The sequence below is a fragment of the Aulonocara sp. 'chitande type north' Nkhata Bay genome, linkage group LG3 (genome assembly GCF_057382095.1).
Source record: "Aulonocara sp. 'chitande type north' Nkhata Bay isolate Kocher_YH1m ecotype deep benthic linkage group LG3, A_spYH_male_GT1.1, whole genome shotgun sequence".
Taxonomy (NCBI): Eukaryota; Metazoa; Chordata; class Actinopteri; order Cichliformes; family Cichlidae; genus Aulonocara; species Aulonocara sp. 'chitande type north' Nkhata Bay.
Window position 1 is genome coordinate 71,248,564 of NC_141346.1, and position 19,937 is coordinate 71,268,500.

At 41.2% G+C, this 19,937-nt stretch overlaps 1 protein-coding gene across 3 annotated transcripts in view; it reads right to left on the bottom strand.

Annotated features, from left to right (window-relative positions):
• LOC147336918 (protein NLRC3-like) overlaps positions 1-19,937 on the bottom strand; it is a 1,139,417-nt gene that overhangs the window by 51,398 nt on the left and 1,068,082 nt on the right. For 2 of the 3 annotated variants that reach the window (XM_086287122.1, XM_086287108.1), the window contains one exon: positions 4,385-4,558. The exons of the other annotated variant lie outside the window; for it this stretch is intronic. In XM_086287122.1, the coding sequence (XP_086143248.1) occupies positions 4,385-4,558 (174 nt within the window). The remainder of the gene's footprint in view (positions 1-4,384; positions 4,559-19,937) is intronic. 3 annotated transcript variants of the gene reach the window in all.

Consider the following 19,937-nt stretch of genomic DNA (forward strand, 5'->3'; position numbering starts at 1 on the left):
TGTCTGTCTCCTGAACTCAAACTGGGAGCTGCTTCCACACCCAGTCCAACATAGCCAGGCTTTCTTTGCTGCTCTGACAAAACCTCAAATCCCAGTCAGAGATGATGAGCATCATCACAGTGATGATCATTTCTCTGTAACCCAGGCTTTCTGCTTCAGGATCTGTGCACGCTCACAGAACAAGGAGACCTTTAAACATCATTTCACTAAATGGATGGACTGAGCTCAGCCTACAGATGAACTGGTGCCAGAGATCATAAAGAACATCAAACAGTCATATTCAACACTTTAATGGAAATATGAGATTAATGCTGCAGACAATCATGAAGCTGCTGAATTCATGAACATCAAGAATGCAGCAAGTGGTAAAATAAAGATTTGACCTCAGTGTGCTCAGTGTTCCTGTCTATTCCTAACATATTCCTAACATGATAGCTGCACTTTAGAGCTCTAAAACTGGAACTGACACATGTTTAAACTCTACATGTTACTCAGTACATTCAGTTCTGACACTCGCCCACAGTCCAACAAAGGAAACATGGAGATCACATCAGTTTGTCACCTAAGTCTAATTTTTAGGGCAACTTAACCTGCATCGCGCACAACACCAAGGTTGCCATGGCAATCACAGCTGACAGAACAAGGAGGCTTGAAATGGGCGTCATTATGCGTCTCAGCCAATGGGAGCATTGAGGGTGGGCCTAATACTACTGCAGCGCTCACATGACCCAGGACAGAAAGAAAGGGGCGGGGACAGAAACATGGAGACAGGTACAGATCTTTGACATGTTCATTTTAAACTGTTCCAGGAGGCAGTGTTGATACAACTAAAGTTATCTGTTGTTGAAGAAGTCGGTCTGAGGAACGTTCTTAGGATCAACAAATGACGGCATGTATGAGCCTCAAGACGCACCATCACAAGAAGAACACATGAGCTGTAGAAAAAGGAGAGACTACGAAAGCCACGGCGTTACAACATGAACCTGCTGTTGGTCTCTCTGGAGACTACTGGGCGTGGCTGGGTAACCATGGTTACCTGGGAGTTACAGAAACGTGCAGAACATGTGATTCATGTTGCACAGCAGTGGGACATTTGAAATAAAGTCAGCACACTCAGTACAGATAGTGCATCAAATATGATGCTGCTGCCAGACGTCTGCCTTTGAACACATCCCTGCATCGCGCACAACACCAAGGTTGCCATGGCAATCACAGCTAACAGGGACAAAGCGCACAGCTGGAAGCCTGCAGGTATATTTAACATGATGTATTTCTCAGTGTCCTGTCGGTGTGTGAGAGACAAACAGCCTCTGTATGTGTGTGTAAATACAGCATGAATATGTAGAGGACATGTTTGTGGATATAATAAATGAAAGCTCTGCGTCATTTGAATCTTCTTGTTTCTGTTGCAGGTCTGTGACTGAACTTCTGGGAGGAGAAACGTTGGTTTCATGCTCTGTGATTCTGTGTTTTGTCATCTCTCTCACGTGATGCAGAGCTCAGATGATGACCCCGCCTACGTGGTCAAATTCAAGTCTATATTCAGAACAGACCTGGAGACACGCAAGCAAAATGCCAACATTGTATATGTGAAAACTGCTGCTGGAGCCAGATTCAAGGAGCTCAAGTGTTTACCCAGATCTTACTGAACTCACTGCAGGAACAGAGGGTTGTTGGAGGGAAACCTGTGGAAGCAACAACATCCGAGCCACCAGAGAAGAAGTTGGCCCTGTTGGTGCTTCATCAGAGTGTGAACAGGAGGAAGACTCAGCTGAGAACAGTGTGGTGGATACAGAGCAGAGCCCACCATCAGTACAGAGGCCTGTCCATTAGAGTGCTGCTCCAACATGCAGCACATGTACTTGGCCACAGCTGCAACATCTGTACCTGTGAAAGCTTCTTCTCTGTTGCTGCTCATATTGTGCAGAAGAAGAGAGTTTCTTTATCATCAGAAAATGTCAATGAGCTTGTGAGTCTTAGCAGCTGGCTCGGTGCAGAGGAGGAAGAACATGTCAGTCAGAGGAAGATAAATGCAGTTCATGTTGTCAACTCAACCTGGACTGTTGAAAGAGTTTTTCTTTGTCTTGTTTCTGACTGAGATTCTCCAAAGGAAATCCAGCACAAACACACACTTCACACACTCAAAGTCCTGCACAGTAAATGAGCTGATGAGCGTTTGTGCTGCTGCCTGATAACAGAACAATAGTTCTGCTGCTTCCTGTTCTGCAAACACACATTTATAAATGTTCACTTGCTGTTGATCAAAGGTATGTTGGTGGCTCTGGACGCTGAGGGAACTTTGTAAAAAACTAGATCAAATGTTAACGTCCTGGCAGAGGCAAAGAACTTTGATTTGATATTTGATTAGATTCATGTTTCAGCTCAGACTGACAGAAATATTTGAACTGCTGCTGTGTTAAAGGGAACACTGCTGTTAGAAAGCACCTGATCTGTTTCTGCACACTGAATGTTGCACTTCTCATACTGCAGTACTATTAAAATAAGTACACAATGCACTACTTTTGAACTCATGATTGAATGTTGCTGTAACAAAACCATTAATGTGATTCACAGTGTTCATGGTTTCCCAGCACAACAAATGATTGCACAAGTGTGACTGATCCACTTTCTAATGTGTGTGTAGCCCACACTGTGTGTCACTGTGTCACAGGTGAGTCTGTGTGTCCAGGTTCTATGAGGACAACAGGATATAGTGACTGAGTCCAGCAGCTTAAAGTCTGACTCCATCCTCCATTTAAATAACTCACAGCAACAACTGAATAGCTTTGCCTTTGTGTAGCTGACACTTCATTTTAATGTCCTTCTATTCTGGTTCATCTGGTCTCAGTTTCTATAAGCACACAGGTTTCATCAGGACTCTATGACCTCAGTAATCTTTGCTGGGCCTTAATGCTCTGAACAAAGCTGCACAGCACAAGACTAAATAGAAATGAATCAGTCTTTCATTCTCACTGCTGTTTGACTTCAGCTCTCAATGTCCCACCATAACCCATGGAAAGAATTACTGTCCATCCAGGCTGCTGAACATGGAGCTGAAGAAGGTGGAGTATTGTGAGGGCTGATGGAGATGATGATGAGGAATCCAGGAGCAGTGGGTGGATGGCAGCATCAGCATGAAGGATCAGTGTGAGAACACATCATCATCCACAAAGGAAACCAGTCTGAGTGTCTGACGCTCTTGTTAGAAAGATGCAGTCCCAGCAGTTAGCTTGTCTGCTAGTTAGCTGAGAGCTAGCTCACTTGTACATTGAATACCAAACTGTGTAAACCAGGGGTGTCAAACATATGGCCCGTGGGCCAAATCCAGCCCTTGAGATAATTTCATATGTCAAATATTGATGAATTTTCAGGCTTGCTGATAATCAATGTGAGCACGGCTGAGGTTTTATTCTGATGAGCAAACCATGTGGCCAAACACTTTAAGAGACAGACTGGGATCATACCATTATGTGAAAGAGGACGGAAATGTCCCATAGACAGCAAGGGTAGTGGTAGAGACCAGTACACAGAGAAATGGGAGCTGTATTGAAATGCAAGCGTGTCAGGAAAGAGTGAAAAGGCAAAATGAGCAGCATCTGGCTGCATTTCAGTGATATTGGAGACCACAAAGCTGAGTGCAACATTTATACAGGAGATATACAGGAGACGCTGAGAGCAGAACTGATAAAATTAGGAGCTGGCTAAAGTGAGACCCATTTTTATTTCCACCCATTTTCCATTGTGGAGGACAAAAGGTTTCAAACTGGTCCAGGTCTTAAACCTCACGTGTTCTTCCTAATAGCAGTAAATGGATAGAAATAAGGCTTTTATGAAAACACTGAATAAAACTGTTAAAAACCTCGTTATGGCCATTCATGCTGTACAAAGTAATTAGACATGTGTGGTATCTACAGAAACGTCAGAATCTCAGCTAAAAGTTCACAAAACCATCTCAACAACCACCAAACAGCTGAAACAGCAGGTGAACAGATCACACAAAAAAGATGTAAACACAAATCCCCCTGATCATCTGTTTTTTAAACATGAAGCGTCGTTTTGGACGTTCATTTACTGCTGGTTCAGTGAATTTTGGTTGGACAGTGATGAAACCTGCAGCCTCAGAATCTGTGAGAAGTCTGCTTTCAGCACGCAACTGCATTGTTGTGTTGTGTGGATCCACCTCTGCAAACTCATCACTGTTTCACCATCATGTTTCTACTTAGACAATAACAAAGGAAGCAGTTCCCAGGAACTACTTCCTGTCTTGTTAACATAAGAGTACGTTGCCCTTCAAAACACCTCCACTTCTCCTCTTATTAGAGGGCTGCCTTATTATTAATCTGCTAATTCTGTCAGTTGATGAAAGAAAAATGCTTGATCTCACCTGAGAGTTTCCAGTGTACAGCGTGGACTCTTCAGTCCTTCAGACAGAAGCTTCACGCCTGAATCCTTCAGGTTAATGTTACTCAGGTCCAGCTGTCTCAGATTAGAGGTCTGAGAGCTGAGACCTGAGGCCAGAGCTTCACAGCTTCTCTCTGACAGGTCACAGTGACTCAGTCTGAAAAATAACAGATAAACAATTACAAAAATAAAACACTTATGTTGAAGTGTAATGAGATACTATTATATTTAGCAATATTTCATCTTGTTTTGTCAGGAAACTGAGCACTGATGCAGAGCAACATGTGGAGAGAATCAGAGGAGAAGAAGTGAAGAGAGAACAGCAGTAAAACAACACTGAATTGTTCAGTGTGCTTTTGATATCAACAGAATGTGTCAAATTTCTTTATTTTGTATTTGTTTTAGTAGAATTGATGATTATCACTTAGATAACAACCACAGGCCAGGTCTAAATTGCACTTTGGTGACAGTTACACCCAGAAATATTTCAGAAACGTGGACAATTTGTGCTCCATTGTATTCAGTATTGAACAAACTGAGTACCGATGACCACTTAATATTTTTGATATTTTATTTGAGTTGTTCTACCTGATCTGTGTTAACTAGAATAAACATTTAAAAACTAAAGCTATGATCACATATGTACTTACAGAGCTTTGTTGGAGGCTTTGACCACTGGCAGCAGCCTCAGAAGAGCCTTTTTAAAGGCTCATGTTCTCACTTAGATCACTTTATAGCTGTATATCTCAAATTTCTGTAAAGTTATTTATTTCATATTCTGTATAGTTTTTCATATTTATATCCTGTTCATAGCCTGTACATAGCTTTTACTCACTACAGCCTGTACATACTTAGTTATAGAATATTCACAACATACTTCATACCGTGTACATTATAACATACCATAATAGACCCATTTCTGTAATATACTTACATATCTATACTATTGCTAATATATATTGTAATATACCTATATCACTAAAGCACTTCTGGATGGATGCAAACTGCATTTCGTTGCCCTGTACCTGTGCATGTGCAATGACAATAAAGTTGAATTCTATTCTAATTCTATTCTATTTATTTCTACTTACATTTCATTCTGGGAAAAATGGGGATTACTTTGAAAACAGGAAGTATTTTTCCCAAAAATCAGCCCTGGATTAGTAAATCACTCCAACATGTTCTCAGGCAGAAGAAGCTGTCTTGTTATGAGGGAGAGAAGAAAAGCAGCTAAAATCAGGTGTAAAAGTAAAGCAGAGGATGAGCTGAATAAAGGACACTCAAGGCTGGCTTGGAAAGGAATGAAGTCCATGGTGGGGATGCAGAACAAGGAGCAAAGATGAATGTGATGCTGAATCAGCAGAAGACTTGGACTCATTGGATTCCAGCTTCTTTTTTTTTATTGACATTTTAGAATCACTATACAATACCATCAACTTCAGCTATCTTTCAGTACATATATTTTTTTTTCTATATTTAAACAACTAAAATATCCATACAATAAGAATGAAAGAAGAAGAAGAAAAGAAAAAGAAGCAAAACAGGAAACAACATAAATAAAAAATACATAAGGAAAAAGAAAAAGGAAAGAAAAATAAATAAATAAATATAGGGAGTGTGTTTTTGTTTCCATTAATGTAACTAATTTTTCCTCTAGTCTTCTAGTAGTTAACAAAGTCAAAATCTAATGCAAAAGCAAAAACTAATTAGTCTGCCTTCCTCCATTACCATACATAAAGCTGTTAATCCTTTATATGTCCAATCTTTCAATCTGGTGTCCAATTTATTTGGAGCAAAATGTGTGTCATATGCACACCACTTAAGAACTGCTATATCCTCTTCTAGTTTATATTCTTTTATTACTGTTTCCCAAATTTTAAAAGTCAACTTGATCCATGGATTTTCAATAGTTTTTATTAAATTTTGCAAGCTTCTGTCTGCTATAATAGCTTATATGGGGATGGAGGTCAGACTCTCCTCAATAACTTTCCATTGAGCGTCATATGAAGGATTACATCAGCATATCATAGGCCTTAATTGTGCTGCCCAATAATATTCCCTAAGAGAAGGTAAGCCCCACCCCCTTTTCCTTTGTTAAGTTGTAGGGTTTTAAATCTAATTCGGGGCCTTTTTCCTTGCCATATGTATCTTGACAAAATTTTATCCCATTCATTAAACTGTTTCTGGTTAATTTCTATTGGTAATGTTTGAAATAAATATAATAATTTAGGAAGAATATTAATTTTAATTGAGTCTATTCTCGAATATAAACTTAAATATGGAATTAGATTCCATCTCGCTATAGCTTCCTTAATTTTTTTCTGTATTGGTAAATAATTTTGTTCTAATAGTTCTGTAAGATCCTTAGGTATTATGACTCCTAGATATTTAAAGTACTCTGTTTGCCATGCTAATTGATACTTATTTTTAATTTCTTCTGATGGAATATAGTTGTACTTAAGCAATTGTGTTTTACTCATATTAACCCTATATCCAGATAGTCGACCAAAGTATTCAAATGATTGCATTAATTTAGGTAAAGAGTTTGATGGTTGACCCAAAAATATTAAAATATCATCTGCATAGCAGGCTAATTTATGCTCCTTTTCATGGATATTAATACCTTCTACTTCTTTATTTTGTCTTATATATTGAGCCAATGGTTCCAGATATAACGCAAATAATAATGGTGAGCACGCACAGCCCTGCCTTGTTCCTCTTTGCTGCTTAATACTATTTGATAGGTAGCCATTAATTTTAATCCTTGCCGTAGGGTTATCATAAAGTGCCTGTATTGTCTTAATTATATATTCGTGAAAGCCAAATGTATGCAAGACTCGGTAAAGAAAATTCCAATTAACTGAATCGAATGATTTTTCTGCATCGATACTGATTACCATTGCTTCTATTTTATTCTTTTGAATATGATTAATAATTTGTAATGTCCGTCGCACATTATCTTGTATTTGGCGCTCTCGAATAAAACCTGTTTGATCATTATGAATTAGATTAGGTAAGAACTTTTCTAATCGTCGAGCCATGATAGATGTAAACAGCTTGTAATCTGTATTAAGAACACATATTGGTCTATATGACGCACATTCTAATTTATCCTTGTTTTCTTTTGGGATGGCAGAGATAATTGCTTCTTTGCAGCTAGAAGGTACTTGAGCCTTCTTTAGGATCCAATTCATTGTTAGAAGCATCACTGGTATTAATTCTTCTTTTAGCTCCTTGTACCATTCTGCCGTATATCCATCTGATCCTGGAGATTTATTTATTTTAACTTTACTTATTGCTATTCTTAGTTCCTTTTCTGTTATATCTTCAATCAAAGTTTTATTCTGTTCTTCATTCAGTACTGGTAAATCAAGAGAATCTAAAAAACTGTTAATTTCAACTATACTACTCTCTGTGTTATTAGCATACAGAGTCTTATAAAATGTTTCAAATGCACTCTGAACTTCTATTGGTTTATTTTTTATTAGTTTTGTCACTGGATGTTTAATTTTGTGAACTGTATTATCTGCTATTTTCTTTTTTAGTTTCCAGGCTAATACATTCTTTGCTTTTGATCCTCCCTCATAATACCTTTGTTTAAGAAACATTAATTTTTTTTAAATTTCATATGTGGTCAAATCATTTATTTCATTTCTTGTTTTCCTAATTTCCTCCAATATATCCTGAGATGTTTTTCTTTCATGCCTTTTCTCTAATTCTTATTTTGTAGCTCTTCTAATTTCTTATTTCTCATCTTTTTCTTATAAGAGGATATTGCTATAATTTTCCCTCTCAGGACAGCTTTTAAGGCATCCCACAGTATAGGACGAGACACCTCACCATTGTCATTAGTTTCCATATAGAAGTGAATCTCTTTCTTAATTTGTCCTTTAAAGTGAGGATCATTCAGTAAGCTTGAATTTAATTTCCAATTATTGAGTTTTGGTTGCACGTTTAAATCAACAGACAGGTATACTGGTGCATGATCGCTTAACTCTATTGTTCCAATTGCACAAGTGCTTATTTTATCTTTATTTTTCCCAAAAGTTATGAAATAATCTATTTGTTCTGTCCTCACTAAGCGTTGTCCTCGTGAACGTAGACTCAGCTATACAGACAGCTAAACACTCTCCTAATCAAAATCCAGGGAACAGGCCAATGTGTTGAGTTGGATGATTTAATAAGGAAAAAGTGTGAAACTGTTGACAAAACCAGAAATAAACCAATAAAAATGTTGCATCAACATACAGTATAACAAACACATATTCAAAAATATGAACGCAATATTTATCTGCTTAGTGAGTGCCCGAATAAAACATCAAATGAAATCACACTCATGATCAAAACGTTAAAGAAACCACATGGCAAGTGAGCTAGCTTAACCTTACTAGCTTAGGTTATATACATATTCAAATTAAATTCTAACTACAAACTATATCACGCCTTCACAACAAATAATAATGCACACAAGTTGTCTCAGTGATAACAAACAATATTACTCACAGATGATGCCGTTTATCAACTTGTGAAGGCATGGATGGCAACAGATTAACGGAGGTGAAACTGCCTCTGGCTAGATCTTACAGAGTAAAAAAAATACACAAAAACAACCACAAGAGGGCAAACTGCTGCAGAACAGAAAATGCCTAATGCCAGCACACTATTCTTGTGTATAACGAGTGCGGTGAGGAAAAATAAGTATAATCCCTTTGGTAGGGATGCAAGTCTCTCCATATATCAATTAGTCCCACCTCCTTCATCAATGTATTTATATTCTTAATTAATGTTTTAGTATTCTGTGCTTTTCTATTGGAAATATCTAGCTTTGGTTGTAGATGTATATTTAAATCTCCTCCGCAAATTAGGAAACCTACTGTCTCTGTTACCATCACATCTATAATTTTCTTAAAGAAATAAATATCGCTTCCAGGGGGTGCATATATATTTAACAACGTGACTGGGTTCCCCTCAATGTTTCCCCTTACCAACATATAACGTCCCTCTTTATCACTTATCTCAGATATTTTTTCAAAGAGTAATTTGCTTGATAACAGGATAGCCACTCCTCTCCTTCGTCCAGTTTTATAGGAAGAGGAGAAACTGTTGTATAACCCATTCTTTTCAGTTTTTCATGCTCCTTACAGTCTAGATGGGTTTCCTGTAGATACACTATTTGTACTTGTTCTTTCTTCATTTTAGTTAAAATTTTATTACGTTTAATTGGATTCGACAGGCCATTTACATTATATGATATGATTTTTACCTTATCTTTAAGCATACCCTTCCTATTTGAATATTATTAATGTAACAACGACATGTACCATCAGACCACTCCCTAAACATACATAAGCAAACATTAATATTAACATTAAAGCTGTATAAAACAACAGCTACAGAAATAAGCTTTATTTGGTCAAAGAAAAAAAAAAAAAGACTTCCAACTGTGGGGTCCCCGATATGACCCTAAGTAAGCCCCGATAAAAGAGGGGGCTTCGAGGGGGGCCTCTCTCACCTCTATGTGAGACAGGGCCTTCCTTAGCCAGCAGGCCAATGTCCATTCTACTAATAGCATAGGTAGCACGTCCGCCTATTTTCAATTTCTGCATTGCCACTTCAGTATATTATTTCGAGATAAGAAGTCTTTACCAGTGTATATGGCTATAGCTTGATTCCAGCTTTGATATCATTGATTTCAATGAAGAGCTTTGTGATTGTAGCAAAGGGCTGGTAGCTCTGAGAGTCCCACTGATGAGGAGTTTGTGAAGGATCGCAGTTATCTAAAGAGCTTAGAAAAAAAGGCATCTGGACTTCTTTAAGTTTTTTGAAGACGTTTCGCCTTTCACCTCTCATCCAAGAAGCTTCTTTATTTCTAGGGTCAAATGGTGGAGAGCCCCAGATTAGCCTGTGTACAAACAGACTTCAGCCATATGAGAGTGAGTGTGAGTGAATGAGAGCACACACAGGACACTCTGATCTCTGAATGTGTGTGACTCAGTGAAAAGGAGGATTGTACTGGATATACTGTGACTGACAAACAGAGTTTAAAGAGAAAGGTGTTTGGATTAAAATGGATTATGCTAAAGTGAACGTGCTAATGAAATCTGAACTGACTGAAATGTGAAGTGAAGATTATTCAGATGTAAAAGAGAGAGAAACTGATAATAAGGTGGGGCTGGAGATCAGTGAAGGGCATGTAAACACCTGATTGGTTGAGTAGATATCAGATCGACAGTTTCACAGTTTTCCCTGTGGATTATAACTTTAAGAAGATGTGACATTCATCAAGGAATCCTGCTCTCCGGATTATTTCCATGAACACTGAGCTGGATCACATCTACAGTGCTGGAAGTGCCCGTCTCACCACCAACCTCTCTGTGCACATTCACTTTTCAACCCTTTGTGAGACACTAAAGGTGTAAATCTGAGTATTTATCTATGTTAGTGCAAACACCTCTAATAGGTTGGTTTAGTCTTTCCAAGTCATATCTTCCCCTAGATCTGCGGTCCAGGCTCCTAAAATCATCCTAGTTTTACAAGCACTACAATCTAGAGGAGAGCTGCACTAACAGGTGTGACTGATGAGATCTGACCTGCAAGGATACTCATGTTTATGTGTATCAGGACAAGCAGGGAAGACCTGGACATCAACTCTGTCAGGCTGCCTGAGTCCTCTCACCCACATCAGCTCAGAACTCTGCATTATCTACTGAGTCAGACTCAGAGGATCAGGGATCAGAAGTTCTACAAAGAGTAGAACCAGACTTCCTGTATAGAGGTGTGTGGGCCTACTGATCCACAGTGTCAGCACAACTTTCACATCATATTCATCTCAGCACAACTAAAACATGTGACTGACCTCAGAGTTTCAAATCGACATCGTGGATTCTCCAGAAGAACACACAGCTGCTTCACTCCTGAATCCTGCAGGTTGTTGTAGGTTCCACTCAGGTCCAGCACTCTGGGATACGAGGGGTTGGACTTCAGCGCTGCTGCCAGATAATCACAGCTGATCTCTGACAAACCACAGTCCTTCAATCTGAATAAAAAATGAAAGATGTAAGTTTATTAGACAAAGTGTGAGCTTGAAATCATTCAGTGTTTCATCATCTGTTCAGAGCTGAAGAAGGTTCAGAATGTAGAAGTTTAGAAAATGGAAACTCCAAACAGCTGAAGCCAACAGGAAGCAGCTTCAAACAAACAAGAGAAAAAAATGAATTTTTCACATTGAAGTCGTACATTTATCATAAAGTTGTCAAGTTTTGCCGTGTGAAATAACAAAACTGAACAGGAATCCTCAGAGTTGAACCCTCTGCACAGAGGTTCAGGTTCCTCTTCAGGTCCCAAAGTGCAGAACAACAAGGTTTCAAACAGCTTCGTTCCAGCAGCATCAGCCACAGAAATGCAGAGATAATTCTTTGGATCTCTTGGTTGTGTTGTATGATGCTGTGTTTGCATATCTGGTGTCTGTGTTGCTTTGTGAGGACGGATCATTTACTGCAGCTCCAGATAAACAGAGCTGGACCTGAACCTGGTAGCTTCACTTAGAAGACACTTGTGACGGGAACGTCAGGTCAAAAAAGTGCCCCTCCGACAGACAAACCCATCTGTTCTCTGATTGGATAGTTACATTTGTGATTGACATGACATTGACCAATCAGATGAAAGGAAGAAAAATAGGGTCAAAATTCGTACTTGTAACTTGCAGGGTTTTTTTTTGGCTAAGTCCACACACAAATCTTTTTTACACACACACAAATCTTTTTTACACATACAAATTTTTTTCACGCACACACAAATTCTTTTTACACACACACAAATCTTTTTTTACACACACACAAATTCTTTTTACACATACACACAAATCTTTTTTACACACACACAAATCTTTTTTACACATACAAAGTTTTTTTTCACGCACACACAAATTCTTTTTACACACACAAATCTTTTTTACACACACACACACAAATCTTTTTTACACACACACACAAATCTTTTTTACACACACACAAATCTTTTTTACACATACAAAGTTTTTTTCACGCACACACAAATCTTTTTTACACACACACAAATTCTTTTTACACATACAAATCCTGATTTACAAGTACAAAATATTTATGACCACATTTTGAGCCCATACAAATGTTCTGCAGACGAGTCCATGCGCTCACAACAAAGCTCAGTGTGGACGACGCTGTGCACGCTCCAATGCTGATTGGTTAGAAAGTGGGCGGGAACAGGGAAGAGAGCGACAGCAGTGTTCAGCACAAACACGAAGGATCAAAGAAGAAGAACATGACAAGCTCAGATGGAGGCTGCAGTGGACACTTTTCATTGTTTTAACATTCGCTTTCACTTCAGCTTCACCAACAACAGCACAAGCAGAGCAGCCCACTGACTGCGTGGCCGTGACGGCGCCCCCTGGTGACTGTAAACCACTACAACATGTAGACGGCCGTCTGCTGCTCATTTCTTTGCCACCATCACAGGAGCTCTTTATCATGTTCTACACTCTCATTGGTTCTTTGTGTGCTTGTTTTTTACAACAGTAGTCATTGTGATTGTTCAAAGAAGACAGTCAGCTGTGACTAAATGTAGCTCCTACAGCAGTGATTGGAATAACTACTGAAGCTAATCCAGTATCAAAGCTCAGGAATCAGCAGCTCCCACCTCGTTTTCTTTGAACAACTATTTTTAGCTGCTGTGTTTTTGTGTTTCTGCGGACCTCAGACATCCTGCTGCTCTGGAGAACTGAAGCTCTAAAGGCTTCAGCCTTTATCTCCAAGAAACAAAGCTGATCATGGAGACCCAGCAGGTCAGCTGATCTGTGGACAGCACCAGCATCTTTAAGTAAGTCTGAGAGGTGAGCAGTCTTTGGAAGCCTTTACTGTCTGATAGTCTCAGAGCAGGATTTGGATCATTATTTGGCTTTTCTTCTATTATTATGTTTAGTTTCTGCTTCACAGATATTCTCTGAGATGTTCTCTGAAATGTTTCCCACTGTTGGACAAACTTTCACAGTTTCTTCATAAAGGAGATCTCCTGTGCAGTCCATCTGCCTCATAACTTTTGCACTGTCCACTTCCTGCTGTGACAAAACAAATTTCCCACGTGTGGGACTAATAAAGGTTATCTTATCTTATCTTATCTGTGATAATATGTTAAACACTGAATCATAATCATAATCAGAAAGAATCAGAAAGGGTTTATTGCCAAATGTTGAGCAGGTTTACAACATTAGGAAATTGCTGCGGTGCTTCAGTGCAAACATGCTGTCATAAAAAATATAAAAATAAGAATAAGAATTAAAAGTGCTAAGTACATAGATATATACATGATATATACATGAGTGCAGGTGGTGATCAGTGCCAAACATGGAATGATGCAGTGAACACAGCGTAGGGTCATGTGTTAGTGGCGGGGACAATCATGTGGTTATTGTTCATGAGTCCAACAGCAGAGGGGAAGAAACTGTTCTTATGGCGAGAGGTTCTGGTGCGAATGAACCGGAGCCTCCTGCCTGAGGGGAGCAGGTCAAACAGACTGTGTCCAGGGTGAGAAGGGTCAGCTGAGATCCGAGCTGCACGCCCCAGTGTCCTGGAGGTGTACAGGTCCTGCAGAGATGGGAGTCTGCAGCCAATCACCTTCTCAGCAGAGCGCACAACACGCTGCAGTCTCTGTTTGTCCCTGATAGTGGCTCCAGCGTACCACACGGTGATGGAGGAGGTGAGGATGGACTCGATGATTGCAGTGTAGAACTGCATCATCGTCCATGTTGGCAGGTTGAATTTCTTCAGCTGCCTCAGGAAGTACATCCTCTGCTGGGCTTTCTTGATGACGGAGGTGATGGTGGGTTCCCACTTCAGGTCCTGGGTGATGGTGGTACCCAGGAAGCGGAATGAGTCCACAGAGGTGATGGGGGTGTCAGACAGGATGATGGGGGGGAGTGGAGCTGTGTGCTTCCTGAAGTCCACAATAATCTCCACTGTCTTCTGGGCATTCAGCACCAGGTTGTTGTGGCTGCACCAGGACACCAGACGTTCAACCTCCCTCCTGTAGGCAGACTCATCCCCGTCAGAGATGAGTCCAATGACGGTGGTGTCATCTGCAAACTTGATTAGCTTGACAGACTGGAGGGTGGAGGTGCAGCAGTTGGTGTACAGGGAGAAGAGCAGAGGAGAAAGAACACAGCCCTGAGGGGAGCCGGTGCTGATGGTCCGGGAGTCCGAGACATTCTTCCCCAGCCTCACATGCTGCTTCCTGTCCGTCAGGAAGTCAGTGATCCACCGGCAGATGGGATCAGGCACATTCATCTGGGAAAGCTTGCCTCGGAGATGGTCTGGAAGGATTGTGTTGAAGGCAGAGCTGAAGTCCACAAACAGGATCCTGGCGTAGGTTCCTGGGGAGTCCAGATGCTGCAGGATGAAGTGTAGGGCCATGTTGATGGCGTCATCTACAGACCTGTTGGCTCTGTATGCAAACTGCAGGGGGTCCAGGAGGGGGGCCGTGAGGGTCCTGAGATGGGAGAGAACCAGGCGCTCAAATGACTTCATGACCACAGATGTCAGAGCCACGGGTCTGTAGTCATTTAGTCCAGTGATCCTAGGTTTCTTGGGGACAGGGATTATGGTAGAGGACTTGAAGCAGGCAGGCACATGACATGCCTGCAGTGAGGAGTTGAAGATGCCAGAAAACACTGGGGCCAGCTCGTTTGCACAGTGTCTGAGGGTGGCAGGAGACACACCGTCTGGGCCGGGAGCTTTTCGAGCATTCAGACTCTTAAACTGCTTCCTCACATCTGCTTCATGAATATGAAGAGTTGTGGTGGGAGGAGGTGGTGTGAAATCCTCTTTTGTGTGGGGTGAGGGGAGGGGGGTGTTGTAGGTGAAGTGTTTGAAGGTGGTGATGGCTCTATGGAGGGGGGAGAGGTGGGGGAATTAGTGTCCAAAGTGCTTCTATTGTTGGGGCCGTTGGAGGTGTGAAGGCTGCCTGATGGCTCGTCAAAACGGCAGTAGAAGTCGTTAAGGGTGTTGGCTAAGAGCAAGTCATCAGTGGAGTGGGGGGTTTTAGGCTTGTAGTTGGTGATATTCCTAAAACCTTTCCACACAGAGGCCGAGTCATTCTCTGAGATCTGCTGCTGCATCTTCTCAGAGTGCTGATGTTTAGCAATGTCCACTTCTTTAGTGAACCTGTACTTGGCCTCTCTGTAGCAGTCCCTGTCTCCGCTTCTGAACGCCTTTCTCTTTTCCAGCCACAGCTTTTTGAGTTTAGGAGTAAACCAGGGTTTGTCATTGTTATAACTCACCCTGGTGCGTGATGGCACAATGCTGTCCTCACAGAAGTGGATATAGGAGGTGACAGTGTCCGTAAACTCGTCCAAGCTGTTAGAAGCAGCCTTCATTGTGTCCCAGTCTGTGGTCTCCAAACACGTGCGAAGCTCCTCCACAGCCTCGTTGCTCCACAGTTTTTTAGTCCTCACGACAGGTTTGGAGAGCTTCAGCCTCTGTCTGTACGCGGGGATTAGGTGGATCATGACGTGGTCAGAAAGTCCGAGTGAAGCGCGGGGCACCGCGCGATAGGCCCCGCTGATCGTGCTGTAACAGTGGTCTAATGTCCTCTCCTCTCTGGTCGGGCATTTAATATACTGCTTGTATTTCGGAAGCTCATGGCTCAGATTGGCTTTGTTAAAGTCCCCAAGAGCAATGATGAGAGAGTCCGGGAATGTCCGCTCCGTGTGGAGAATCTGCTCTGCGAGTGCGCACTGAGCTGCCTGCGCATCCGCGTCTGGTGGGATGTAAACAGCGGCCAGGATGAATGAAGCAAACTCCCGCGGAGAATAAAACGGTTTGCAGTGAATAAAAAGGTATTCCAGAGAGGAAGAGCAGTGCTGAGCAATCACTGTTACGTCTGTGCACCAGCCTCTATTAATGTAGAAGCAGACACCTCCACCTTTGGTCTTACCAGAGAGAGAGGCCTGCCGGTCCGCGCGCAGCAGATGAAAGCCCTCCAGCTTTAGCGTGCTGTCCGGGATGTTCTCACTGAGCCACGACTCCGTAAAACATAAGACACAGGAGGAGGCAAAGTCTCTGTTCATGCTTCTCATCAGGGCCAGTTCGTCTATCTTATTCCTGAGTGAGCGTACATTGGAAAGGAAGATCCCAGGAAGAGCAGTTCGCAGTCCACGTCTCCTCAGACGCACGAGTGCGCCGGCTCGCTTACCTCTCTTTCGACGTCTCACTTTCCTGGTCAGAGTCTGCAGTAAATCTGCCGCAGATGCGACAAATATTGGAAGAAAATCCACAGGTGTAGTAGTCCTGTAGTTAAGAAGCTCTTCTCTGGTGTAAGAATATCCAGAGGAGTGCCCAGACACAGAAGTTATGCACAGAATTATGATTCATATCTGAATGTACTGACTGTTAATTATTGATGAGAACATAATCAGTAAATATAAATATGTTTGAGTTTGGCTTTGATGAATCAGAATAAAAGTAATAAAATAATGATTTTAGAGACAGGCCTAACTCAGGCCAGCTGACAGCCTGTGTACAAACAGACTTCAGCCATATGAGAGTGAGTGTGAGTGAATGAGAGCACACACAGGACACTCTGATCTCTGAATGTGTGTGACGCAGTGAAAAAGAGGATTGTACTGGATATACTGTGACTGACAAACAGAGTTTAAAGAGAAAGGTGTTTGGATTAAAATGGATTATGCTAAAGTGAACGTGCTAATGAAATCTGAACTGACTGAAATGTAAAGTGAAGATAATTCATTATTTACTGAGTCAGACTCAGAGGATCAGGGATCAGAAGTTCTACAAAGAGTAGAACCAGACTTCCTGTATAGAGGTGTGTGGGCCTACTGATCCACAGTGTCAGCACAACTTTCACATCATATTCATCTCAGCACAACTAAAACATGTGACTGACCTCAGAGTTTCAAATCGACATCGTGGATTCTCCAGAAGAACACACAGCTGCTTCACTCCTGAATCCTGCAGGTTGTTGTAGGTTCCACTCAGGTCCAGCACTCTGGGATACGAGGGGTTGGACTTCAGCGCTGCTGCCAGATAATCACAGCTGATCTCTGACAAACCACAGTCCTTCAATCTGAATAAAAAATGAAAGATGTAAGTTTATTAGACAAAGTGTGAGCTTGAAATCATTCAGTGTTTCATCATCTGTTCAGAGCTGAAGAAGGTTCAGAATGTAGAAGTTTAGAAAATGGAAACTCCAAACAGCTGAAGCCAACAGGAAGCAGCTTCAAACAAACAAGAGAAAAAAATGAATTTTTCACATTGAAGTCGTACATTTATCATAAAGTTGTCAAGTTTTGCCGTGTGAAATAACAAAACTGAACAGGAATCCTCAGAGTTGAACCCTCTGCACAGAGGTTCAGGTTCCTCTTCAGGTCCCAAAGTGCAGAACAACAAGGTTTCAAACAGCTTCGTTCCAGCAGCATCAGCCACAGAAATGCAGAGATAATTCTTTGGATCTCTTGGTTGTGTTGTATGATGCTGTGTTTGCATATCTGGTGTCTGTGTTGCTTTGTGAGGACGGATCATTTACTGCAGCTCCAGATAAACAGAGCTGGACCTGAACCTGGTAGCTTCACTTAGAAGACACTTGTGACGGGAACGTCAGGTCAAAAAAGTGCCCCTCCGACAGACAAACCCATCTGTTCTCTGATTGGATAGTTACATTTGTGATTGACATGACATTGACCAATCAGATGAAAGGAAGAAAAATAGGGTCAAAATTCGTACTTGTAACTTGCAGGGTTTTTTTTTGGCTAAGTCCACACACAAATCTTTTTTTTACACACACACAAATCTTTTTTACACACACACACAAATCTTTTTTACACATACAAATCCTGATTTACAATTACAAAATATTTATGACCACATTTTGAGCCCATACAAATGTTCTGCAGACGAGTCCATGTGCTCACAACAAAGCTCAGTGTGGACGACGCTGTGCACGCTCCAATGCTGATTGGTTAGAAAGTGGGCGGGAACAGGGAAGAGAGCGACAGCAGTGTTCAGCACAAACACGAAGGATCAAAGAAGAAGAACATGACAAGCTCAGATGGAGGCTGCAGTGGACACTTTTCATTGTTTTAACATTCGCTTTCACTTCAGCTTCACCAACAACAGCACAAGCAGAGCAGCCCACTGACTGCGTGGCCGTGACGGCGCCCCCTGGTGACTGTAAACCACTACAACATGTAGACGGCCGTCTGCTGCTCATTTCTTTGCCACCATCACAGGAGCTCTTTATCATGTTCTACACTCTCATTGGTTCTTTGTGTGCTTGTTTTTTACAACAGTAGTCATTGTGATTGTTCAAAGAAGACAGTCAGCTGTGACTAAATGCAGCTCCTACAGCAGTGATTGGAATAACTACTGAAGCTAATCCAGTATCAAAGCTCAGGAATCAGCAGCTCCCACCTCGTTTTCTTTGAACAACTATTTTTAGCTGCTGTGTTTTTGTGTTTCTGCGGACCTCAGACATCCTGCTGCTCTGGAGAACTGAAGCTCTAAAGGCTTCAGCCTTTATCTCCAAGAAACAAAGCTGATCATGGAGACCCAGCAGGTCAGCTGATCTGTGGACAGCACCAGCATCTTTAAGTAAGTCTGAGAGGTGAGCAGTCTTTGGAAGCCTTTACTGTCTGATAGTCTCAGAGCAGGATTTGGATCATTATTTGGCTTTTCTTCTATTATTATGTTTAGTTTCTGCTTCACAGATATTCTCTGAGATGTTCTCTGAAATGTTTCCCACTGTTGGACAAACTTTCACAGTTTCTTCATAAAGGAGATCTCCTGTGCAGTCCATCTGTGATAATATGTTAAACACTGAATTATGATTCATATCTGAATGTACTGACTGTTAATTATTGATGAGAACATAATCAGTAAATATAAATATGTTTGAGTTTGGCTTTGATGAATCAGAATAAAAGTAATAAAATAATGATTTTAGAGACAGGCCGAACTCAGGCCAGCTGACAGCCTGTGTACAAACAGACTTCAGCCATATGAGAGTGAGTGTGAGTGAATGAGAGCACACACAGGACACTCTGATCTCTGAATGTGTGTGACGCAGTGAAAAAGAGGATTGTACTGGATATACTGTGACTGACAAACAGAGTTTAAAGAGAAAGGTGTTTGGATTAAAATGGATTATGCTAAAGTGAACGTGCTAATGAAATCTGAACTGACTGAAATGTGAAGTGAAGATTATTCAGATGTAAAAGAGAGAGAAACTGATAATAAGGTGGGGCTGGAGATCAGTGAAGGGCATGTAAACACCTGATTGGTTGAGTAGATATCAGATCGACAGTTTCACAGTTTTCCCTGTGGATTATAACTTTAAGAAGATGTGACATTCATCAAGGAATCCTGCTCTCCGGATTATTTCCATGAACACTGATCTGGATCACATCTACAGTGCTGGAAGTGCCCGTCTCACCACCAACCTCTCTGTGCACATTCACTTTTCAACCCTTTGTGAGACACTAAAGGTGTAAA